This window comes from Nyctereutes procyonoides, unplaced genomic scaffold (genome assembly GCF_905146905.1).
Source record: "Nyctereutes procyonoides isolate TBG_1078 unplaced genomic scaffold, NYPRO_anot_genome, whole genome shotgun sequence".
Taxonomy (NCBI): Eukaryota; Metazoa; Chordata; class Mammalia; order Carnivora; family Canidae; genus Nyctereutes; species Nyctereutes procyonoides.
Genome location: NW_026575037.1, coordinates 6718075 through 6745763, shown reverse-complemented (window position 1 = coordinate 6745763; position 27689 = coordinate 6718075). Strand labels below are relative to the sequence as shown.

General features: G+C 36.3%; 1 protein-coding gene and 1 pseudogene across 1 annotated transcript in view; one reads left to right on the top strand and one right to left on the bottom strand.

The window, feature by feature from the left end:
* AXDND1 (axonemal dynein light chain domain containing 1) overlaps positions 1-27689 on the bottom strand; it is an 87074-nt gene that overhangs the window by 44728 nt on the left and 14657 nt on the right. Inside the window, exons 6-11 of the mRNA XM_055319548.1 lie at positions 27421-27477; positions 26182-26284; positions 24489-24610; positions 7174-7314; positions 6193-6297; positions 1024-1144 (exon numbers count right to left, since the gene is read on the bottom strand). Of these exons, the coding sequence (XP_055175523.1) occupies positions 1024-1144; positions 6193-6297; positions 7174-7314; positions 24489-24610; positions 26182-26284; positions 27421-27477 (649 nt within the window). The remainder of the gene's footprint in view (positions 1-1023; positions 1145-6192; positions 6298-7173; positions 7315-24488; positions 24611-26181; positions 26285-27420; positions 27478-27689) is intronic.
* LOC129505767 (inosine triphosphate pyrophosphatase-like) lies at positions 19034-19594 on the top strand (annotated as a pseudogene).

Here is a 27689-nt window from a genome sequence, read left to right as displayed (position 1 = left end):
CGAGCTAACACAAAACCCCCAGCAATTCAAGGTATTTTCCACAGAAACTGCTACAAGGAGTCAGTCTTCTATTGTTTAAATACTTCTAGAGTGAAGAAATTCACTTGTCTTCTTTACTCCTACTGAAAATGCCTAGATCTAAATATATAAGTTTGCTATCATGGTTGTTTCCTCTTGACATGCCATTTTAAAATTCTGTATCAGGATGAAACATTATATCCTAGATGAAGTCTGACTATTCCAGAGGAAAATGAGATAGAAGTTTGCATCTGTTGAGGGTCATAATTTGCTGTTAACACTTAGTAAACACCAAGTCCCAGGTGTGAGAATAGGCAACCAACCAGCAAATGTTTCAGAAAAATAGAACATTGTGGGACTATGCTACTTCCATAAAGAATTACATTAATGGGGGACACCTGGGCATTTCAATGGTTGGGTGTCTGCCTTTGGCTCAAGTTGTGGTCCCAGAGTCCTGGTATCGAGTCCCCCATCATGCTCCCCACAGGGAGCCTGCTTCTCCCTCTGCCTACATCTCTGCCTTTATCTCTGTGTCTCTCAAATAAAATCTTAAAAAAAAAAAAGAATTGCATTAATGGCCCACAGGCTGCCATATTTTAACTCATTTGTCATCCTAGATGCCAATGTAATAGATCCAAAGTAATATATAATCTTAATATGGTTACACTCTGTGAAAAAATACAGCTTTTCCTAGTTTATTATTAGTATTAATTATAATTGAAAGTTTTAACATGTTTATAAGTAATAGAAAAAGCATCCTTGCTCATATTTCATAGATCTGGTAAGAAAAAGAGCCCTTAATGGGGCAATAGCCAGGTACTTAATAGAGAAGAAACAAAAGGAAAAAAAAGTGACTTCTTTTTGAAGGCCCATAATATCTACATTATTCATAAACTAAATATACATCCTCGTTTTTAAAATTTTTGTCTAGATTATTGAAAATTGTAAAACAAAACTTAGCCAAAAAAGAAGACTACAATTTATTATGATTCCAGATAAACCAACCTTTAGGGCCAATTCATATGTGGCTGAGCTCCAAAGATCTCTTTCTGCCATTAACTGTTTAATATCACATTCCATCCTTTCTCTTTGCAATGTGTATAAATCATGGTATTCTTCTACAATCCTAAAAGAAAAATTAAAAAGTATATACAGACTTTGTTTTTGAGAATTCACATTTATTGGATAATTATTTTGATATTGAACATTTAAAAAAACAACTTTGTTCTAAAATAGGCAATTTATGGGGTCTTTGGTGGCTCAGTTGGCTGAGCAACTGCCTTTGACTGAGGTCATGATTCCAGGGTCCTGGGATCGAGCCCCACATCAGGCTCCCTGCTCAGCGAGGAGCCTACCTCTCCCTTCTCCTCCTCACTTGTGCTCTCTCTCTATTTCTGTCGCTATCTCTCTCTCTCAAATAAATAAACTCTTTAAAATTAAATAAATAAATAAATAAAATAGGCAATTTGTTCCTTTAAAATTCATCATAAAGTAATTACAGCATAATTGCTAGATATATTAATAACATTAATATCCAGTAAAATAGAAGAAAAAACAGTCACATTTCATTTATAAATCTTATAATAAAAGTCTGAAAGAAAAAAAATAAAAGTCTGAAAGTAAAAAATTCAATATATTGCTCCTTGAGCTTTTTTCTTAATATTAGTTATTCACTATAATTTTCACATGATATTCCAATAGAATAACAGCAGTATATCTAATAAAAAAAATCTGAATACAAAATGGAATTGGGGTCCTTTATTAAACACACAAAGCCCAGTAATTATGAGCCACTATTCCTTTAAATTATATATAATTAATATAAGATTTAAAGAAATTCTCTACCAACCAACCAAAAGACTAAGAATAATCAAGTAAATACCTTTTTCTTAACTATCTTTTCTTCATGTTTACCAGAACATACATTTTCCTTCCAACTTACACTGAAGCTTAGAATTAAATTAGAATTAAAAGTGCTTTAGAGATAATACAACCACAGACCTATAAAGGGGTAGCATTTCACAAGCCCTTTGAAACCCATTCTCCTAAGGAATACTAACTTTGCTAAGAATAACAGACCCATGATGTAGAATTCTTCTAATTTTGGTGAAAGCTAGAAACCACAAGCATCAGTTCTTGAAAGCCTTCTTTTTGGAGACTTTCACTTGTTTAGAGTAACTAAGAAAAATTAATCCTCCTAGGTGTCACATAGGTGAATACACATATGAAAATTCAACAAGTTATATACCCTTACAATTTGTGCAAATTATTGCCTGAAATTAGATACTGATCTTTCTTTTCAGGTAGGCTCCATGCTTAGCGTGGAGCCCAGTGCGGGACCTGAACTCACGACCCCAAGATCAAGACCTTAACTGACATCAAGAGTTGGAAGCCTAACTGACTGAGCCACCCAGGCACCCCAGACACTGATTTTGAAAAGAGAATTAGTGACCCCTGGCTTTAATAGTAAAAGAAAAAAATTCAGAAATAACCTCAATGTCCAATAGTAAGGGATTGGCCAAATAAAATATATGATCTAGCTCTATGATGAAAACACTCTGCAGCTAATTAAAGATCTTGTTGTTATTAATACTTTGGTACATGGGAAAATTTTTCATGTTGTAACGAGATAATCTTAATGATAAAATTATATATTCAGTTTGATCTCATTTGTATAAAAAATACACAGAAGTAAAAAAAAGAAAAATATATCAAAATATTAATACTGTTTAACTCTGAGAGAAAGAATTAAAGGGTGCTCTTTATTTCCTTGTTTCTATTTTCATAATTTTCAATAAAATGATGTTATTTTTAAAAGTATTACTAAAAATTTCTAATCACGAAAAAAAAATCCAACACCATCCTACTTCAGACTTTCTCCTTTTCCTTCCCTCTCTCTCTGGTTTTAGATGTCCTCATAATAGACATTAGCACAAAAGAAGTTCTAACTTATTTTTTTTTAATTCATTAACAAATATCTGTTTAGTGCCTACTTAGCGAGGTACTGTTCACAACAAAACTTTGCCCTTATAAAGTTTATTCAGAAAAGATTATCAACAAATAAAAAAGTAAAACATATTAAGTAGTGATAGTGCAATAGATAAAAATGAATCAGGGAAAGGAGATTGAGAGCACAAAATGTGTTGTGGCTTTAAATGGAGGCAGTATTTCAAGCAAGAGCAAGTGATCAGTTGTGACAAATGCTGTGGGTAAGTCAAATTAAATGAGGATTGAGAAGTAACCTTTGGATTTTAGCAACATGAAAGTCACTGGTGACTTTGACAAGTGCACCTTGGTGGGGTAAGGGAAGTGAAAGCCTGATTAGAGTGGGTTTAAGTAACATAGGGAGGACCAGGAGTGAACACACTAAGTATGACAACTTTTTGAAGACTAATAGGTAGGAGGTAGGAAATGGGGCCATAGCTAGAAGGGGATACACATGTGGTCCTAAGAGACTTAGGAGTCTTTTTGTTTTTTGGTGGTTGTTTTTGAGATGGGAGTACTTATATTTGTATACTAATGGGACTAATCAGGGGTAGAGGAAAAAATTAATGATACAGGAAAAAAAGGGATTTTGTGCTGAAAATATCTTGAGTAGGTATGAGGTACTTTATTTTTATTTATTTATCTATTTATTTTTTACAATCTTGAGGTCTTTTATTTTCTTTACATTTATCAGGCCATGAATTCATAGGGAATGGGTTCCAGCAGTTCAGGCTCCTTTCCATTGTTTCTCACGAAGAGACCATTGCTTCTCTGGGTGGGGCAGGCTGGCACTTCAGTTGGACCCAAATACCTTTCTCTTTGGCTTCTTTCTTTTTCTGATTATTTTCCTTCGCATGCTTCAGAAAGCTATCTCAGCTCTTTGAGTGTTTAATATGCTCAATGGGTACATTAATTCTCTTGGCATGGCAAGAATCTGGCCCTTAACTTGTTTGTTTATAACAATGCCAACAGCATGCTAAGTAACATTGTGGACTTTTCCGGTTTGGCCATGGTAACATTTGTGGGGCATTCTTTTTTGAACAGTGCCCATTCCCTTGATGTACACAATATCATCTTTCTTGTAGAGTCATATGTATGTGGCCAAAGGAACAACTCTTATGTTTTCTAAAGGCCTAGAGAACATATAGCAGGTACCTCTCCTCTTTCCCTTTGTGTTGGTCATTTCGACAAATTACTGAAAGATGGTGGTTCCAGCAGGAAGGAAGCTATGGGAGGTACTTTAATAGTACACACATGGAAAGATTAGCCTCAGAAGAGAAGAGACAGTTGGTCCACAGTAAAAGATGGGAAGATAAAATTTATGAGCACAGATGCAGGTGGGTGGTTAGATGTATCAGTGAGACCTTGAGTTCTCTTCCTTTTGCTTCTACTTTTTAGAAGCAAGGTCATTAGCTCAGAAAAAGGATGGAGAGATACTAATAGAGAAATAAGGATAGAAAATAAAGTATAAAATAGTTTTGTACTAAGACAAAAGGGTGAATCAGCTACAGAAACCAGAAGTATATTCAGTGCACAAAAAATGATCAAGGTATCCTTCTCTTTCTAGTAAGGAATAAAATAGAATAAAAATAAGAATATATCTCTGAATTTAGATTTTGTATACATTTGTATTTTTCTTGAGTGGTCCTAGATTGGATATCAGTTTGGACAATACAATGTAAAATACATTTGAGGAATAATTGGGAAAATTTGAATATGACTTGGGTAACTTAGGAAGTAAAACTTTACTGAAAAAGGTAGCGACTGTCCACTAAAAAAACAAACAAAAAATTTAAAACCAGGCTGCATAACAGTATATATAATACAATGTAAAACAATGAATGTGTGCATATATACATAGTAAAAAAGGATATACAAAGGCATGTGTAGCAGTAATCTACGGTGGTAAAACTGGTATTTTTAATTCATTTTTGCTTGTTTGTATTTACTTTACCTATAAGTCACATATATTACTTTTATGATAATACAATATTATTTTTAATCAATTATATAAGAAAAATTAAAAATACAAACAGATATGTCATTTGATATATTCCCAAGAGCTTCCTAGTAATCAGAACTCTAACCGAAAATGAACTAGAATAAAGGTCTACAGGCTGTGGCTTTAAATACAATCCACCATTTGTATTTTGTATAGAACATGAGCTAAGAATTTTTAGATTTTAGTTTTTTATATATTTTACTTTTTATATTTTAATGGTTGAAAAAGCAATAGAATAACAATATTTTATGACACATGAAAATGTTATACCTTCAAATTTCAGTGTCAATAAATAAAGTTTTTTGGGAATACATCCATGTTCTAGTATTGCTCTTACCTGCTTTTACACTATAGTGGCACATATTACGAAGGCAGAGTTGACTGGTAGTTGCATAAGAAACCGTATCTCTTTTTTTTTTTAAAAAAAGGTGGGTAGGTAATGCCTGGATGGCTCAGCAGTTGAGTGTCTACCTTTGGCTCAGGGTGTGATCCCGGGATGCGGGATCCGGGATCAAGTTCCACATTGAGCTCCCTGCATGGAGCCTGCTTCTCCCTCTGCCTATATCTCTACTTCTCTCTCTGTCTCTCTCATGAATGAATAAATAAAATCTTAAAAAAGAAAAAAAAAAGAAACCATATCTCATCATCTGACCCTTTACAGGAAAATTTGCTAACCCCTAAAAAAGGATAAAAATGTTAAGATCATAGTTGATTCGTTAAAATCTAAAAAAGAATTAGACTCGCACTACTAATTAGGAAATTGCAAACAAAAGCCAGATACCTTTTAATATCCATCAGAGATTGATAAAAGATATGGACAAAAGGGAAATCTCATACACTGAGCATTTGGCAATAGCTAGTAAGACAAGGCTATGCATAGCCTATGACCCAGTAATTCCACTTCTAGGGATACACCCCTGGTAAATTCACACATTTATAAGATGTGTATTAAACTGTGCCTGGAGGAGTTAATATATATATTTATTAAAAGTCATATATATATATGTAGTTTATATATATAGGTAGAGTTATATATGTTATAACTATATATACACACACACACACACACACACACACTCCTCTAGGCACTATTGTAATTAAAAACTTCAAATGTTTCTATAAAATTTTGTTTCTTCAAATAAGGTATGAAGCATGTAGGACATAATGGCTAACATTTGGTAACTCACTTAGCATTCTTTTCAGCATCTAGAAGAGCTTGTGCCAAATCCTTGTGGGCCTTCTCTGCTTCCTTTGTTAATTTCATGTCATGTGCCCGAACCAGACACAGCTCCCTGAAATAAAGAGATTTTATATTCATAGTTGAAGCCTTCCAAAAAGTTGCAACCCAGAAAAATTAGATTTATACTCAGGAATCTTCTCAGTTATATTTACATTTCTTCCTAGTTTTTACACCTTATAAACCAAATCAAGAAACCTAGTGTACAGTTGGATGGAATTCTATCAGGTTCAGCAGGGGAATCAGGCTGGCTAGAAAGAACAGAAAGATAACGTAAGTGATCCTCTAGAATGGAGAGAAGACAAATGCTAGCAGGCAAAGCCAAAGGGCTGCTCCATCCCATCCTCTGACATGCTTATCTTATCCTCTTCATTCTTGCCACGACTCATCTTGATACAGGTTAGATGATCACTAATCTTGATTGCTATATAACACTTATACTATTTGGGATTTAAACCTTAACAATCGTAATCATGGCACTGCTCTGTAAACATGATTAGGATCAACACCTCAGGGGCAGCCCAGGTAGCTCAGCGGTTTAGTGCCGCCTTCAGCCCAGAGCCTGATCCTGGAGTCCTGGGATCAAGTCCCATGTCAGGCTCCCTGAATGGAGCCTGCTTCTCCCTCTGCCTGTGTCTCTGTCTCTTGTGAATAAATAAATAAAATCTTAAAAAAAATATCAACATCTCAGTCCTGGAAGAAGAACAGGAATCTTTTCCCTATCAAATATACATAGAGCATGGTTTTGTGTTAACCTGTGTAACCCGTATCTCTACATCTATATCTAGTCCTTTGTTTTCCTTCTAAACCCCCAAAAGGAAAAATGAGAGTCCTCACTTTTAACCGTTTTACTTTTCCTAACTGTTTTTTATTCTCTTTAGAGACATGGTTTTGACTTGTGTTTTGTGTTTAAGATAATCACCGATTTTACCTGGTCAGTTCTTCAATAACATTCTTAAAATTGTATAATTCTTCTAAGATGCGCTGGTCCATCATTCGCTGAGTTACCAAGTCTTTGTAGAAATCAATCATCTGCCGGGCAATTTGGTCAAGCATTTGTACATACCGCTCTCTTCATGAGAAAAAAGACAAGGTATCATGAAAAGAAAGAAAAAAAAAAGGAAAAAAGAGCCATAAAATATATGAGAAAAAAAGGAAAGGTAATGTTAGGGAAAGAAATAGTAGACACTCATAAGAGATATGCAAGAAGAACAAGATAGGAAAAGAAAGGGATCTAACATATGTATTCCTGCCATGCTCACACAAGTCAATGAATTGTGGAGGATTTTAACCAGAGTCATAATCATTTGGAATATAATGTCTGAAATGTAAAACAAAATGAGGATTCTTTTATATCTTCATGTAAATTATAAATTCTATGAGGATAGAAACCATGTCTTATATATTTATACAGATAGAATGGGATTTCTTACAAATAGTTGAATTCATGAATAAAACCACTTTTTTCAAGCTGGTTAAATGTAAAAAGACACTAACTGTTCAAAAATGAACAAAGACCCTAAATTCAAAGAAGTTATTTCTTTTGGTTCTGAATAAAACCAAATATTTGGAGGTAATTATAAATGATAAATTACAAATATCATACTGAGCAGTCTTTATTTATGTTAAAAATGATCTAGGTGTTATACCCTAAACCTGAGACCACTGAATTATAGTATCTTCGAGTTGGAAAGGTGGTTTAATCTCTCACCCATAACAAAGAATTATCCAGCCCTTGATTAAACACTTAAAGTTACAGAGAGTTTATTAATCCAATATGCAGTTCATATACTGAGAAGTATTAAGTTTTTTTAAAAAAGCTTTTATTTATTTATTCATGAGAGACAGGGAGAGAGAGATGCAGAGACATAGGCAGAGGGAGAAGCAGGCTCCATGCAGGGAGCCTGACGTGGGACTCGATCCTGGGTCTTCAGGATCACACCCTGGGCTTGAAGGTGTCGCTAAATCGCTAAGCCACCCAGGCTGCCCAGAAGTGTGAGGTTTTTAAAAAGATTTTATTTATTTATTTGAGAGAAAGAGAAAGAACACAGAGGGAGAGGGAGAAGCAGACCTCAATAAGCAGAGGGCTGACATGGGGCTCCATCCCAGGACCTTGAGATCATGACTTGAGCCAAAGGCAGATGCTTAACCGACTGAGCCATCCAGGTGCCCCTAGGAAGTGTTGATTTTAAAAACACCTTCCGGGGGATCCCTGGGTGGTGCTGCGGTTTGGCGCCTGCCTTTGGCCCAGGGCGCGATCCTGGAGACCTGGGATTGAGTCCCACGTCGGGCTCCCGGTGCACGGAGCCTGTTTCTCCCTCTGCCTGTGTCTCTGCCTCTCTCTCTCTATCTGTGTGACTATCATAAATAAAATAAATAAATAAATAAATACATACATACATACATACATACATACATACATACACCTTCCGGGATCCCTGGGTGGCACAGCGGTTTGGCGCCTGCCTTTGGCCCAGGGCACGATCCTGGAGACCCGGGATCGAATCCCACGTCGGGCTTCTGGTGCATGGAGCCTGCTTCTCCCTCTGCCTGTGTCTCTGCCTCTCTCTCTCTCTCTGTGACTATCATAACTAAATAAAAAAAAAATTAAAAAAAAACACCTTCCTTAGGACTTCCCCCTCCTAGAAATATAAGGAAAAAATACTCTGAAGGGTCTTCTTATTATAATACAACTAGATCCATGACAGAGCATACTTTCTGAAGCATTATTGGGCTTGCAGGAAAAAAACACAAGTCTCTAGGGGCAACAAACAAAAACAAAATACAATAAGCTAACAACAGAGTGGGAGATAGTAATCAGTATACATTAGGCAAACCCAAGGTATGGCTACCCCAGTAAAAATAGCAACACTGGGCAGGAAGGATAAGATGGCAGAGTAGGAAGATTCTGAACTCACATCCTATCATGGACACACCAAGGCTGCAACTATATACAGTGCAACTTATATAAGAAAGACCAGAAGACTAACAGAACAGTACTTCCACAGCTAAAGATATAAATAAAAAGCTACATGAAGAAGGGTAGGAGGGGCAGAGATGTGATCAAGAACCAAACCCCTGGTGCAGAGACCCACAAGTAGGAGGTGTGGAGGTCCCCACTGGAGCAAGTGGTTCAAGCCCCACACTGGGCAATTCTTGCCCTGGGTATTTGCACTGGGAAGATAACCCACCATAACACGTGGCTTTGAAAATCAGCAGGGCTTAACTCCAGGAGAGCCAGAGGGTTATAGGAACTGAGATTCTGTTCTTAAAGGGCTATAACACAGTATCACTCACTCTGAGACCCAACACAAAGGCAGCAGTTTGAAAAGCACCTGGGTTGTAATGAAGGAGATTTATTGACAAATTTTAGAGCGTGTGATGGAGGGACAAGGATCTGTAGGAAATTTCTCCAGGAACAGAAGTGCTGGTAAGTACCTTTTTTTTTTTTTTCTTTTTCCCCCCTTCCTTCAGCCTAGATGGCCTGACAGTGGTGGATGCCAGTTCTGACACTTTCTGTCTACCTTGTTAGCACCACTGGACACATCCCAGCATTCCCTTGCAGGCCCATCCTGCCCAACCTGCCCACCCTGGCAATTGTCTTTCCAAGCAACTATTGTCCTATCACACCAGCAGGCAGCCATAGTCAGGACAGATACTTCCCCAAAGTGACTCCTGCCCCAGGGAGGGAGGGAGCCATTGCCACCCACTGCCATGCCTGGACCTCACAGCTGGCCATGCCAGGAACCAGCCCCACCTACCAGTGTACCTACAGCACTTTTGGCCTAATTACAAGAAGGTGCACACAGTCGACACAGGGATCATCCCTGGAGCACCTGGTTCTGGACACCAGCAAGTATTGCACAACTAGGCCCCACAAGATGCCTTCTACATAAGGGCACTCCTTTAAAACCAGAAGACAAAAAAAAAAAAAAAAAAGACATAGCTGAACTACTTAATGCATACAAACAAAAACAGAGTGAGTTAGACAAAATGAAGAGACATTTGGAACATGTTCCAAATAAAAAAAAAAGACAAAACTACAGAAAAAGAACTAAACAAAACAGAGATAAACAACCTACCTGCTAATGAGTTCAAAGTAATGGTCATAAAGATGCTGGCCAAACTTGGGAGAAAAGTGGATGAATTCGCTAAGAATTTCACAAAGTAAGAGGAAATATAAAAACCAATGAGAGCTGAAGAAAAAATGAAATGAAAAATACACTAAAGGGAATCAAAAGCAGATTAGAGGACACAGAATAGTTCAGTGATTCTAGAGACAAGGTAGTGAAAATCTTCTAAGCTGATCAGCAAAAAAGAGAAAGAATTTTTAAAAATGAGGATAAAGTAATGGACCACTAGGCAACATCAACTGCGCTAACATTCATATTATAGAGGTCTCAGAAGGAGAAGAGAAAAAGAAAGGAGCAGAAAACTTATTTGAATAAATAATAGCTAAAAACTTCCCTAATCTGAGGAAGGAAACAGACATCCAGATCCAGGAAACACAGAGAGCCCCAAACAAGACAAACCCAAAGAGGTTCACATCTAGGCACATATTAATTAAAATGCCAAAAACTAAAGATAAAGAAAGAGCATTTAAAATGGCAAGAGAAAGACAACTGGTTATGACAAGAAAATACCCATAAGAGTAGCATCCTGCTTCTTAGCAGAAACCTTGCAAACCAGAAGGGAGTGACTTGATATATTCAAAGGGCTGAAAGGAAAAAATTGACAACCAAGGATAGTCTACCTGGCAAAGTTATAACTCAGAACTGAAGGAAGGATAAGGCGTTTCCCAGACAAACAAAAGCTAAAGGGGCTCATCACCACTAGCCTGGCCTTACAAGAAATATTAAAGGGCTTTCTTCAAGCAGAAAATGAAAGGACAAAATTAGAAATAAGAAAATTATGAAACAAAAAATTCACTGGTAAAAGCAAATATAAACTAAAGTCAATAGATCAAGCACTTACAAAGTAGTATTAAGGTCAAAAGACAAAAGCAGTAAATCGATTATGTCTACAATATTTAGTTAAGGGACACATAAAATAAAAAGATGTAAACTATAATGTCAAATACATAAAATGCTGTGTGGGGAGTTTAAATTTCAACAACCATCAAATTAAAATAGACTGTTAATAGGGCACCTGGGTGGGTCAGATGGTTAATCATCTGCCTTTAGCTCAGGTCATGATCTCTGGGTCCTGGAATTGAGCCCCATGTCAGGCTCCTGGCTTAGTGGGGAAACTGCTTCTCCCTCTGCCTCACCCCTCAACTTGCAATCTATCTCTCTTTCTTACTCTTTTTCAAATGAATAAAATTTAAAAAAATAAATAAATAAAATAAAATAGACTGTTAAGGACAGTTGGGGCTCAGTCAGTTAAGTGTTGGACTCTCGATTTTGGCTCTGGTCAGGGTCCCAAGGGTCATGAGATTGAGCCCTGCATCAAGTTCCAAATAGGCATGAAGCCTACTTAAGATTCTCTCTCCCTCTCCTTTGACCCTCCCCTGCTTGGGTACATATGTACACTCTCTATCAAATAAATAAATAAATAGATAGATAAATGGATAAATAAATAAATAAAATAGACTTTTAAATATGTAGGGTGTTATATATAAGCCTCATAGTAACCACAAACCAAAAACCTATAATAAATACAGAAGAAATCATAAAGAGAAAGGAATCTAAACAAAATACTAAAAGAAATCATTGAATCACAAAAAAAGAAAGCAAAAGAAGGAATAGAGAAGAACTATAAAAAGAATTAGAGAGGAGCCTAGCTGCCTTAGTCAGTAAGCATGCAACTCTTGATCTCAAGGTTCTAAGTTCAAGCCTCATATTAGGTATAGAAATAAAAATAAAATCTTAAAAAAAATAACCAGAAACAATTAGCAGAATTGCAATAAGTATAAACTTATCAATAATTACTTTAAATGTAAATAGATTAAAGGCTCCAATCAAAAGACATAAGGTGATTAAATGGATAAAAAGACTCCTATATGTTGCCCACAGGAGACTCACTTCAAATATGAAGACATATACAAAATGAAAGTGAAGGGATTGAAAAAGATATTCTATGCAAATAGAAATGAAGAAACGCTGGGGTAGCAATACTTATATCATGCAAAATAGACTTTAGAACAACAAACATAACAAGAAACAAAGAACAGTATTACATAATGATAAAGGGCATAATCCAACAAGAGCAATTGTAGCATCTATCCACACAACATAGCAGCATCTAAATCTTACAGCAAATATTAACATATAAAGGTAGAAATTGACAGTAATACACCCCACTTACATCAATGGATAGATCATTCCAGACAGAAAATCAATAAGGAAACAGTGGCTTTAAATGACAGATTAGGGATCCCTGGGTGGCGCAGCGGTTTGGCACCTGCCTTTGGCCCAGGGCGCGATCCTGGAGACCCAGGATCGAATCCCACGTCGGGCTCCCGGTGCATGGAGCCTGCTTCTCCCTCTGCCTGTGTCTCTGCCTCTCTCTCTCTCTCTGACTATCATAAATAAATAAAAATTAAAAAAATAAAAAATAAAAAATAAATGACAGATTAGAGGGACTCAATAGGTATATACAGAACATTCCATCCAAAAACAGCAGAATACACATTCTTTTCAAATGTACATGAGACATTCCACATAGGTCACATGTTAGGCCACAAAACAAGTCTTAAAAAAGGTTAAGAAGACTGAAATCATATCAAGCATCTTTTCTGACCACAACAATATGAAACTAGAGGCTAAACAGCATGCTACTAAAAAAATGAGTCAATAAAAAAAATCAAAGAGAAAATCAAATAATGGCTTGAGGCAAATAAAAATGGAAATAGTAGAAAAAATGGAAACAATGCTTACAAATGTTTAGGACACATTAAAAGCAATTCTAAGAAGGCAGTCTATAGTGATATAGGTTTACCTTAAGAAACAAGAAGAAATCAAAAAAAATAATCTAATCTTTCACCTAAAGGAACTAAAGAAAAGAAGAAATTCCAAAGTCAGTAGAGGGAAGGAAATACTAAAGATCAGAGCAGAAATAAATAAAATAGAGACTGAAAAAGAAAAGAAAAGATCAATGAACTTAAAATCTAGTTCTTTGAAAAGATAAAGCTGATCATACCTTTAGCCAGACTCATCAAGAAAAGAAGAAAGAAGGCTCAAATAAATAAAATCAGAAACAAAATAGAAGGTATAATGATTCCACAGAAGTACAAAGGATTATAACAGACTACTAGGAAAAATTACTTACCAACAAATTCAACAACCTAGAAGAAATGGATAAATTCCTAGAAACATACAATCTTCCTGGACTGAATCAGGAAAAAACAGAAAATCTAAATATATGAATTATTAGTAATTAAATTGAATCAATAAACAAAAAATTCTCAAAACCAACAGAAGTCCAGGACCACAGCACTACAAAGGCTAATTCTACCAAACACTTAAAGAAGAGTTAATACCTATTCTCAAACTATTCCAAAAAATAGAAAAGGAAGAATTGCTCTTTCAAATTCAATCTATAAAGACATTACCCTGATAGCAAAACCAAAGACATCATACAAAAAAAGAAAATTTGAAGCCAATATCCCTAATGAACACAGATGCAAACATCCTCAACAAAATATTAGCAAATCAAATTCAACAATACATCAAAAGGATCATTCACCACAATCAAGTGTAATTTATTTCAGCAATGCAAGGATGGGTCAATATCCATAAATCAATGTGATATATCACATTAACAAAGTGGAGGGTAAAAACCATGTGATCATCTCAAAGGAAGCAGAAAAAGCATTTGACAAGTTCAACTTCCATTCATGATAAAAACTCTCAACAAAATGCTATAGATGGAACATAACTCAATGTAATCATGGCTATCTATGACAAACTCACAGCTAACATACTCCATGGTAAAAAGGTAAAATCTTTTCTCTAATATCAGTAACAAGACAAGTGTATTTACCCTAAACACTTTTATTTGACACAGTACTAGAAGAACTAGCCACAGAATTAGGCAAGAAATAAAAATAAAAGGCCTCCAAATGAGTGAGGAAGAAATAAAACTGTCACTATTTGCAGATGACATAATACTATATATATAGAAAACCCTAAAGATTCCACCAAAAAACTATTAGGATAATTGAATTCAATAAATTTGCAGGATATAAAATTAATATACCAAAATGTGTTGTTTCTATATACTAATAACAAGCTAGCAGAAAGAGAAATTAAGAAAACAATCCCATTTACAATTGCACCAAAAATAATAAAGGAATAAATTTTACCAAGGAGATGGAAGACCTATACTCTGAAAACTGTAAGATATTGATGAAAGAAATTAAAGGTAACACAAATGGAAAGCTATACCCTGCTCATTGACTGGAAGAATTAATACCGTTAAAATGCCCATACTACCCAAAGCAATCTAAAGGTTCAATGAAACCTCTATCAAAATGCTAACATTTTGCACAAAACTAAAACAAATAATCCTAAATTCATATGGAACATTAAAAGACCCTGAATAGTCAAAGGAATCTTAAGAAAGGAGGACAAAGCTGAAGGTGTCGCACTCTCATATTTCAAACTATACTACAATGCACTGGTAATCAAAACAGTGTGGTATTGCCACAAAAACAGACATATAGATCAATGGAATAAAACAGAAAGCCCAGAAATAAACCCACACTTATATAGTCAATTAATCTATGACAAAGGAGACAAGAATATACAATAGGGAAAAGATAGTCTCTTTGATAAACAGTATTGAGAAAATTGGACAAACACATGCACAGGAATGAAAGTGGACCACTCTCTTACACCATAAACAAAAATAAACTCAAAATAGATTAAAAACTTAAATGTGAGCCCTATAACCATAAAACTCCTTTTAAAGAAAAAAAAGCTGTCATTTCTCTGAAATCACTCTAAGCAATATTTTTTTTGGTCCTATCTCTTCAGAAAAGGGCAACAAAAGCAAAAACAAGTGGGACTACACCAAAATTAAAAGCTTTTGCATAGTGAAGGAAACCATCAATGAAACAAAAGGCAATCTACTAGGTGGGAGATATTTGCAAATGATATAACCAATAAGGAGCTAATATCCAAAATATATAGAGATCATACAACTTAACACCAATAAAACAATCTGATTTAAAAATGGGCAGATGTGAATAGACACTTTTCCAAAAAATACATAGAGATGGCTAACAAGCATGTGAAAAGAAGCTCAACATCACTAAATCATCAGGGAAATGCACATCAAAACATCAAAACCACAATGAGATACCACCTCACACCTGTCAGAATGCCTAGAATCAAAACACCCAAAATAACAAGTTTTGGTGAGGATGTGGAGAAAAAGGAACCCTCATGCACTGTTAGTGAGAATGTAAATTTGCAGCACATGAAAACAGTATGGAGGTTCCTCAGAAAATTAAAATACCATATGATCTAGTAATTCCACTTCTGAGTATTTACCTAAAGAACATTGAAGACACTAATTTGAAAAGATATACACACTCCTATGTTTACCACAGCATTATTTATGATAACCAAGATATAGAAACAACCTAAGTATCCATCAACAGACAAACAGACAAATGGTGGTGTAAATAGATATAACTGGATATTATTTAGTCATTAAAAAAAAAGAAAGAAACCTTGCCATTTGTGATATGAATGAACCTAAGGGCATTATGCTTAGTGACATAAACTAGACAGAGTAAGACAAATAGCACTTGATTTCACTCATCTAAATCTAAAAAACAAAACAGAAACAGACTCATAAATACAGAGAACAAACTGGTGGTTGTCAGAAGGAAAGGTGTGAAGGGCTGGGCAAAATAGTTGAAGAGGACTAAGTATGAACTCCCAGTTATAAAATAAATTAGTCATGAAGATGTAAAGTACAGCCCAAGGAATATAGTCAAAAATACTTTACTAACTTTGTATGATGACTTATCATAGAAAATATTTCATAATGTAGATAATGTCAAATCACTATTTTGTATACCTGACATTAATATTGTATGGCAACTATACTTCAATTTAAAATAAATAAATTTTGGGGCAACCCCAGTGGCTCAGCAGTTTGGCGCTGCCTTCAGCCCAGGGCGTTATCCTGGAGACCCAGGATCGAGTCCCAAGTGGGGGTCCCTGCATGGAGCCTGCTTCTCCCTCTGCCTGTGTCTCTGTCTCTGTCTCTCTCTCCCTGTCTCTCATGAATAAATAAAATATTTAAATAAATAAATAAAATAAATTTGGGACACTTGGGTGGCTCAGCGTTTGAGCATCTGCCTTCAGCTCAGGTTTGTGATTCTGGGATCCTGGGGTTGAGTCCCACATCAGGATCCCTATGGGGAGCCTGCTTCTCCCTCTGCCTATGTCTCTCTGTCTCTCATGAATAAATAAATTTTTTTTAAAAAAATAACATAAGGGTAGCCCTGGTGGCACAGCGGTTTAGTGCCGCCTGCAGCCCAGGGTGTGATCCTGGAGACCTGGGATCAAGTCCCATGTCAGACTCCCTGCATGGAGCCTGCTTCTCCCTCTGCCTGTGTCTCTGCCTCTCTCTCTTCTCTGCCTCTCTCTCTCTCTCTCTCTCTCTCTCTCTGTGTGTGTGTCTCTATGAATAAATTTTAAAAATCTTAAAAAAAAATAACAAATTTTTAAAAATACCAACTTTGAGGGGTGCCTGGGTGGCTCAGTTGGTTAGGTGTTTGCCTTTGAGTCAGGTCCTGCTTTTCCCTCTCCTTCTGCCCCTCTCACCTCTACCTGTGTGTGCTCTCTCTTGCAAATAAATAAATAAGGTCTTTTTTTGTATGATAGTCACAGAGAGAGAGAGACAGAGAGAGAGAGAGAGAGAGAGGCAGAGACACAGGCAGAGGGAGAAGCAGGCTCCATGCACCAGGAGCCCAATGTGGGATTCGATCCAGGGTCTCCAGGATCGTGCCCTGGGCCAAAGGCAGGCACCAAACCACTGCGCCACCCAGGGATCCCCTAAATAAGTTCTTTTTAAAAATGCCAACATTGGGTCCAAGACTAAGCCTTGGACCAGCTTCAAAGTAGGAGAACTGAGTGTTGGACTACTGCATGAAGCCTGGATTCCAGAAGGAAGAATATGCAAATTCTTTCTTCAGGAAGCATCTATGATTTACACCCTAAGGATATCATGATTAAGATTAACCAAATGTTATATATAAAAGCAAATACTACAAAATACTAATGTAAATAAATCATCACAAACAACAAACAGTAATTTTAGACACTGATAGTCTTATATACAAAAAGTATGAGACTTAAAATATAAAACTATGCATGAAATGTTTGAGAAATGAAAGAATGAATCTATAAATGAATAAGTAATAAAAACCATATTAACTCTGATGAGACAGATATGGAAACAAAGCAACAAAACTCTTAGGTGAGAAGTATAATTACTGAATTATAAAACTCAAAAGATGGGTTTTAGCAGAATAGATGCAGATAAAGAGGTTACTAATGTCTTTAAAAACACTACCAAGAATGCAGCACAGAGATAAGGAGATTGAAATTAGGAAAAAGATGAAAAGACAAAAAGCATAGGATGTCAACGTCTAATATAAATCTAATCTGAGTTCAAGAAGGAGAAAACAGAGAAAATGGCAAACATTTATCAAAGAGATCTCCATTGATAATTTTCCAAAAATTATTAAGGACATTAATCTATACATAGGATTATGGTATAGATATACGTACAGGAAAAATAGAAACAAAATCCAGAGGAATTAAATGTACTCCCCTGCTGAAATAACAACAAAAAAAGACAAATTATGTGGGACAATTTCCAAGATACGTGTGACATAAAAATTTTCAAGACACTGGATGTAAGGCAATGAAAAAAAGTAATCACTGAGAGACCAAAAGTAATTAAAGAAGGCCCTCTGATTGGTCCAACTTTTGGACTTGAAAGGCCAAAGCACAAGGGCAGAGAACTGAGGAGAAGCCCAGTAGATTCCCTGAGTTAAGGAGACAGAGCTAAGAGTCTAGGAGAGGAAAGAGGACAGGGTACCAGAGAAAAAAAGAGCTATACAGAAAGATCCCCTGGAGGTATGCAGAGTGTCCTTCTCAAGTATTCAGCTAAGTAACAATCAGGGATCAATGTGAAGAAACTATCTGAGGCCAGGGAATGAGCCATCGGAAAGGATCACCGGTGGCTCAAAACAGCACTGGTTCTAACTACTCAGACTGGAAAAATTTGTGAAGCATGGATCATTGGATATAGTATAAAGAAAAGCCTTGCCTAAGTATTCAGAAAGAATTAACCCTAAATTAAGCACTGTTCTGGTTGCCCCTAAAGGCCCAAAAGTATTAAATTATTTTCAAGCAGCTTAATCATGTCCCAGATCAAAGTTCAAGAATAGGGATCCCTGGGTGGCGCAGCGGTTTGGCGCCTGCCTTTGGCCCAGGGCGCGATCCTGGAGACCCTGGATCGAATCCCACGTCGGGCTCCCGGTGCATGGAGCCTGCTTCTCCCTCTGCCTATGTCTCTGCCTCTCTCTCTCTCTCTCTGTGTGTGACTATCATAAAATAAAAAAAAATTAAAAAAAAAAACAAAGTTCAAGAATATTTTTAGAAATAGAAAAATACACAGCATCCAATAAGCTAAAATTCACAATGTCTGCCATCCAATCAAATTTGTCAGGCATGCAAAGAAGTCAGAAAACACACCTATGAGGAGAAAAAAACTGACCCACAACTGGCATAAATGTTAGAATTAACAGACAAGGACATTAAAAACTGGACAAGGTAATTCAGATTCTAGGAGATAAGTTTTCATGCACTTTGGTGGTACAGAAAATTGACCTGCCAACCAGGGAGAGCCTGAGGAGATTTCCATACAGAAGTATCGGAAACAGCTCAGCAGATACACGAGCCTATACTGGTGGAGGACACCTATCTGTGCTTCAACATCCTTGGGAGCCTCCTAGGTCCCTACCCTACATAAAGTGGTTTCTGGAGAAGTTAAAGCCTGTAGGTCTCTATCAGATCCTGGCTGGGTTCAAGGACAGACTTGTCTCTGTGCTCTGCACATTTGTACTCAGCACCAGGGGCCCTAGCAAGCCAGTGTCCCTATTTAGGGGCCAGATCATGGTGCCCAGAAGCTGCCAGGACTTTGGCTGGGACCCCTGCTTTCAGCCTGATGGATACAAGCAGACGTATGCAAAGATGCCCATAGCTGAGAAGGCCATCTCCCATCACTTTCAGGCCCTTCTTGAGCTAGAAAAACACTTTTGCAGTCTGACTTTTCTAGTAGCCAGTAGTGATCACCATGGCCAGGGATCTGGGGAAGACTAGCCTGAAACCTCCCCCATCAGACAGACACCCCTCCAAGTACTGCCTTGAGGGTTACTGCTTCCTAGGGGTGTTGAGATAGCCTCACCAGTCCTATTTGGAGGAGGAGTAGTTGGCTCTGCTTGGAGAACCTTTGGGCAAGGGACACCATTCTCTTGCTGTTGGGGATTCAGTGGTCCCTCCCACAGCTTCCTGGCCTAGGATCCTAAAAGGACCTCAGCTGTTAAACTAGCCATGGCAGGATTGGGGGTTTGGGAAGAACCACATAAAGAGCCCCAGGTGTTTTTTTTTTTTTTTTTCAGGGTTTCTTCTCTTTTCTTTTTTGTTTTGTATTTTTTTTATTGGAGTTCGATTTGCCAATATATAGCATAACACCTAGCACTCATCCCGTCAAGTGCCTCCATCAGTGCCCATCACCCAGTCACCCCATCCCCCCACCCACCTCCCTTTCCACTACCCCTTGTTCGTTTCCCAGAGTAGGAGTCCCTCATGTTCTGTACCCAGGTGTTTTTAAAAATCAGCAAATAAAAATACTGAAAGCACTTGCTTCCAATATTAAATGGATGTATTAGCTTTGGGGAAACAACAGGCAAACTATAACTATATTCTATGTTTGCACTGATAAGTAGACACATTGAAGATATTTTTGAAAAGACCTGAAATGAACTTTTAGAGATGAAAACTACAATGTCTGAGTTGAATATTACTGAATGGAATTAAAAGCAGATTAGATACTGCAGGAGAAAAGATTAGTGAACTTGAAGATAGAGCAACAGAAATTATCCAAAATGAACAGAAAAAGATTTTTAAAGTAAGAGAAAACTTTCAAAGCATCAGTGATCTCTGAGACCATCTCATTATTAACGGCCTGATATATGAGTAAATGGACTCCTCTAAAAAGGGAGGAGGGAAGAAAATACACTTGAAGAAAAACTAGCCAAAAAATTCCCATATTTGATGAAAACTATAAACTCACAAATCCAAAAAGCTCAATGAACACCAAGCACAAGAAACATGAAGAAAATTACACCAAATTGCATCATAAGCAAATTGCTCAAAAACAATGATATGATGCTCACAACTTAGTGAATTCTACAAAATAACAGTCAGAAAATATGTCAGCAGTTAAAATTGAGGTGTAAGTAAAGCAACCAGTCTGAAAAGACTACATGCTGTATGATCCCAACTATATCACATTCTGGAAGAGAAAAAAGTATAGAGACAGTAGAAGGATCAGTGGTGGCTGCGGGTTTGAGGGAACAGGAATGATGGAGGGATAAATAGGTGATGCGTGGGAGGTTCAAGGCCATGAAACTGGTGATACTGCATGAAGTCAACACTGACTAATTAGTGTGCTTTCCATATAGAGTATATTTCACCAAGAAAACTTACAAGAACTGGGGAAATTTAACCTAGATAAGAGAATTCATAAGGGGGGAACAAAAATGGCTATTTTCAAATATTTAAAGAGCTATACAGTAAAAGAAAGAACGGAGTTATTCTGAATATTTTCACAGTACAAAATGAGGATTAGTGAGTAAAGTTACAGAGATGTAGATTATATTTATATAAAGTAGCTGTAATTTTTTTAATATGTGAAATCTGATACACAAAGGAATATGTGTAAATGAATGAAATGACTATCTGTGAACAACTTTATAATTTTTTTATTGAGATATAATTGACATGTTATAACATTCACTCTTTAAAGTATGTAATTCTGTTTAGTATTTTCAGAAAGTCATACAATATCAGCACTACTTCCAGAGTATTTTCTCATCCCCATCACTAAAAATCCTTAATGGTACCTGTTTACAATTACTCTTCATTTCCCTTTCTCCCAGTCCCTGCCAACTACCAGTCCACTTTCTGTCTGGATGTGCCTTTTCTGGATATTTCATATAAGTGGGATCTTGCAATATTGTGACCTTTTGTGACTAGCTTCTTTTAGTTAGCATATTTGCAAAGTTCATTCATGCTATATCATTTATCAGTACTTCATTCCTTTTTATGGTTGAAAAATATGCATTTGTCAAAACCCACAGAACAAAACAACACAAAAAATAAACCATAATGTAAAGTATGGACTTCAGTTAACCATAGTATATCAATATAGGTTCATTAATTATAACAAATATACCACTTTAATACCAGATTTTATGGAAGGGAGAGTAAATGGAAATTCTTGATTACCTGTTCAATTCTGTAAATTCAAAACTATTCTTAAAAAGAACCTTTTATCTTTTAAAAGAAAGCCAGTGGCATCTGAGTGGCTCAGTCTTTGAGTGTCTGACTCTTGATTTCAGGTCAGGGTATGACCTCAGGGCCCTCAGATTAAGCCCCACATGGGGCTCCCCACTCAGTGGGAAGTAAGCTTGTTCTCTTCCTCTGCTCCTCCCCACTGCTTATGCATGTGCTCTCTCTCTCCCTCTCAAATAAATAAATAAATAAATAAATCTTTTTAAACAAATTAATTAAATAAAATAAATTCATATCAGTACATGTATAAAAAAAATGAATAGGTCAGGGGCGCCTGGGTAGATCAGTCCGTTAAGTATCTACCTTTGGCTCAGGTCATGATCTCAGGGTCCTGGGATATAGCCCCAAGTAGGGCTCCCTGCTCTGTGGGAAGCCTGTTTCTCCCTCTGCCTCTGCCATTCCCTCTGCTTGTGCTCTCCTCTCTCTCTCAAATAAAGACATAAAATTTTTAGAAATAAAAAAATGAATAGGTAAGTAACAAATTAGGAGCAAATATTAAGTATTAATAGAGATTTTATAAAAAAAAGAGACACACATATATACATACATACATGACAAAAGATTAGTTTCTCAAATATGTAAAGAACTCCTACAATGCAATAATGAAAATACAAACAACCCAATTTAAAAATAGACAAAATACTTGAACAGACATTTTACAAAAAGAATATATGGTCAATAAGCTCATGAAAATGTGTTCAATGTAATTTATTGTCAGGAAAATGAAAGTTTAAACCATAATAATGTATTATCACATACCGATTAGAATGGCCAAAATTTTAAAAACTTACAAAACCAAATGTTGGCAAAAATATGTAACAACACCCCAGAACACTCATACACTGTTAGTGGGAATATACAATGGTAAAACCACTTTAAGAAAAGGTATAACAACTTCTTATAAACTTAAACCTACCTTATGAACCAGCAATCCCATCCTGCATATTTACCAAAGAAATGAAAACACATTTTCAGGAAAGATTCATACAAGAATGTTCATGATGGCTTTATTCAAACTGGAAATAACCCAATGTCGATCAATAGAAGAAGGAATAAACTGGTTTTTGTTCCATTCATACATCCCAGGGTCCTGGGATCAAGCCCCATGTTGACCAAGCAGAGAGGAGCCTGCCTCTCCCCCTCCCTCTGCCACTCCCCCTGCTTGTACTCTCTCTCTCTCTCTCTCTGTCAAATAAATGAAATCTTAAAACAAACAAACAACATGCTACAGGAAAGAAGCCTTACATGTGCAGTTGACTCTTGAACAACATGGAGGTTAGGAGCACTGATCCTCATCTAGTCAAAAATCCACATAAAACTTCTGACTCCCCAAAAACATAACTACTAATAGTCTACTGTTGATCAGAAGCTTTACCAATAACATAAGCAATTGACTGACATGTATTTTTTATGTAGTATATATCATATACTGTATTCTTATAGTAAGCTAGAGAAAAGATTAAGAAAATCATAAGGAAGAAAAAATACATTTAAAGTATTTGTAACAAATCTAAGTAAACTTGTGCAGTTCAAACTCATGTTGGTCAAGGGTTAACTGTATATACTCTACATGATCCCATTTATATGAAGTTCTTAAATAGGTGAAACTAATCTAACTGGGAAAGAAGTCAAAACTCCTAGAGAAGTCGGGGTTGGCATTCACTGGGAAAGAGCATTAGGGAACTTTGTGGGGTTATGGTAATCTTCCATACCTTGTTAAGAGTTTGTATTTGTCAAAATCAACAAAGGCAGATGTATAAACCTTCTTAATGCTTGACACAGAGTAGACACTCAGTAGGTATCACTGACTGATGAATGAATAAATGGACAAGTGAAAATTTTCACCGTAGTTATTATCTGCACCTACAGATGAGAAAACTAAGGCTCACACTTTTACCAAGGTTACACATCTAGATGTTGATTTGAAACCAGATTGCTCTGTCTCCAGAATCTATAGTTTTGGGATGCCTGGGTAGCTTAGTGGTTGAGCGTCTGCCTTCGGCTCAGACTGTGATCCTGGAGTCCTGGGATCAAGTCCCACATCACGCTCCCCACAGGAAGCCTGCCTCTCCCTCTGCCTATGTCTCTGACTCTCTCTCTCTGTGTGTGTCTCTCATGAATAAATAAAATCTTTAAAAATCAAGAATCTATACTTTTTTTTTAGTATTTCACATAGCACTTCACTCCCAATCATAAAAGAATTTGGTGTCAGGGCACCTGGGTGGCACAGCTGGTTAAGCGACTGATTCTTGATCTAGGCTCAGGTCATGATCTCAGGGTCATGGGATCAAGCCCTGCATCAGGGTCTGTGCCCAGTGGAGAGTCTACTTGATTCTCTCTCTCCCTCTTCCCCATCCCACCCCCTTGCCACACACACTCTCTCTCTGTAAAATAAATTTTAAACATTTTTAAAAAAAGGAATATGGTGCCAAACATGCCAAGAGAGATTACCTTATAGAGAATAGGATAGGATAGGACAGGACAGGATAGGATAGAAATATGATAGAAATGCAATTCAGCTCCTTATTATCAATAGAATAAAGAAGGGAACTTTTTGTGATTTTCTCAAAAGCAGATCTAAACATAATTGTAATATAAAATTCAAAAGGAAACCAGATATTGCAATAACAGCTCTAACCTGATTTTGGACAGCAGTTCTCCTCTATCTGCACAGTCCACACTGACTTGTCGAATAAGTTCATGAAATACCGTATTGTAAATGGTCTGTTCCTTCTTCAATATATGTAATAGTTCGTGCATCTACAAGAAGATAAGGAATATCATCAGTATTTATTACAGTCTTGTCAGTAAAAACACATTTTTGGAGGTAAATACTCTGAATGTGAGTGCTTTAGAAACACCTTGATAATTTGACTCATAGTTTTCTTTATAAATATATCTACAAAAATGATATATTATTTTTTGATATGTTATTTTTAAAGTCTGTGTTTAATCATGCACCTCTTTTTATAATGCACGGAGGTCACAGTATCACTTTTGCATTACCCCCGCCAAAAATACATAACCTGAATCTGATTCTGAGTACACACCAGACAAACTAAAATTGAAAAACATGGGAATCCCTGGGTCGCTCAGCAGTTTAGCGCATGCCCTCGGCCCAGGGCATGATCCTAGAGTCCCGGAATCGAGTCCCACATCAGGCTCCCTGCATGGAGACTGCTTCTCCCTCTGCCTGTGTCTCTGCCTCTCTCTCTGTCTCTCATGAGTAAATAAATAAAATATTTTTAAAAATAAATAAATAAAATAAAAATAAAATTGAAAAACATTTCTTCAGAATAACTGGCATGTGCTTTTCCAAATATCCAGGTTAAAAAAAAAAAAAAGAACTGTTTCAGATTATAGTTGTCTAAAGGAACATGACAACTAAAAGTACTATGTGATCCTGGAATCCTGAAACAGGGAGAAAGAGCTATAAAAGCCATTTTAGGGACAATCAATAAAATTTGAAATTTGAATATGGACAAATAATACTATCATCAATGTTAAATTTCCTGATTTTGATAATTGTATTACAGATATATAAGAGAATGTCCTTATCCATAGAAAACATGCCCTGAAATGTTTGGTGATAAAGAGGCATGATGTCACCAGCTTACTCTAAAATGGTTCAGAAAAAACTATACACATAGAGATATGTATATAGAGAGGAAGAGAGAATGATAATGCAAGTAGAGCACAGTGTAAACTCTTAGTGAATCTGAGTAAAGCTTACATAGGAATGCCTTATACTGAACTTGTCTATAAGTTCCAAATTCTATAAAAATAAAAATTTACAAAACAAAAGAGAAAAGAGCCCTTGAATTATCTATATCTATCTATATCTCTGTAAGATTGAAAGAGCTCCTTCACGAACAAAATAAAAAAATTTAAGTAATAAGAAAGCATGGTTGAATTGGCAGTAATTTTTTAGTGGTACATAAAATAATAAGGGTCATATATATAATCAATGGTCAGTGAAATTGACCATTACAGTCAATGAATTTATTCATTACAGTCAACAAAGTACAGTAATAATAATACCAATAATAACAATAATTGTTGTTAATACCAACAATTATACAGTGTTAACCCCACACCCAGCACTAATCTAAGCTCTTTATATTTATGTCATTGAATCTCCACAACAACCCTATGAGGGAGGTATCATTATTACTTCTAATTTAAAGATGAGGAAATTGAGGCACAAATACATTAAGTGAGTTGCCCAAGGTCACTAGCTAATAAATGGCAGAGCCAGAATTCTAATCCAGACATTGTGACTCCAGAATGCATGCTCTCAACCACTAGGTTACACTGATCTTTGCAATTACCTTAGTTGGCCCTGTATATTCCTGATTTTCCACACCAGCCCTCTCTAGCATAGCATCCATCACATCATTCAGCTGGACCACTTCTACTCTTTTATTAGGTTTCCTGAAAGATTACATGGTGACAGACTGATGTAATTAGTGTTATAACAGGTCATCCTCAAATGACAAAAGGAATATAATATATATAAAATGTATATACTATCGAATTATTAATAGTATTTTTTTTATTTGAGAAAGACAGAGAGCTAGAGGAGGGGCAGAGGGGCAGAGGGACAGGGAGAGAACCCCCAAGCAGATTCCCCACTGAGCACAGAGCCTGACATAGCGCTCAATCCCAAAACCCCAAGACCATGACGTGAGCTGAAACCAAGAGCTGCTGGTCCAACAGACTGAGCCACCTAGATACTCGTGGAATATTAATGGCATTTGAAAGCATTAGCCCTGTATGTATGGATCTAGTGGGCTATATCAGTAATAAAATTTTTTAAAAAAAAATGTAAATAGTATGATCCTCTTTTGCGTAAAGAAAATAACACTTTCTTCTAAACATTCCTACTTAGTGTTTAGGATTGTAAGAATATAGAAGAAATATGGAGAGATAAATACCAAGCTGTTAATATTGGTTACTCCACAATATAAGTGAAGAAAAGGGATAAAGGAGAGATAAAAAGAAAAAAAAAGACTATAGCAAACAGATCTATCATACAACATTATGCCTAGATTCAACAATACTGTAGGGCGCCTGGGTGACTCAGTCAGTTAAGGGGCTGTTTTTGGCTCAGGTCATGATCCCAGGATCCTGGGATCAAGCCCCACATTGGGCTCCCTGCTCAGCCGGGAGCCTGCTTCTCCCTCTGGTCCTCCCCCTCTCATGCTGTCTCTCTCTGTTATCAAATAAATAAATAATTTTTTAAAATGATACTGTATTTAAAAGTTAAAAATTTGTTAATAAGATAGATCTCATGTTGAGTATTCCTACCACAATAAAATAAAATTTTAGAAAAAAGAAATTTAAAACTGTAAAAGAATATTTTATAGTACTTAAATATTACTATAAATATGTAAAAATTGAAAACACTAATTAGATGATAGAATTGTATCTTGGCTTTCTGTTATAATTTTAATATTTTCTGTGTAATAAAGTACTAAGAAAAATAAATATATATGTCTGTTTAAAATATTACATCCATATGTATATGTTCCTTCTGAGAAATACTTTCAAAAATAAACTGTACTTACATGGATGGGAAGAGCAATAGCCTGTTTTCACTATCTGTGAGGAGAGTAGTATATTTGCTGCAACAAATAAGACAGATAAATATTATGGGAAGAAATTAACTGGACTGTTTATCACATATCACAACATGATAAACCTAAGACCAGGAAATTGGGAAGCTTGGAGGCAAATGAAAGGTCCATCATTTTACCCATAAAATCACAATGACCCTGAAAATCTTAGTGATATTTCTTAGAAAATAAGGGAACATTCAAAGAATTATGGGGACATG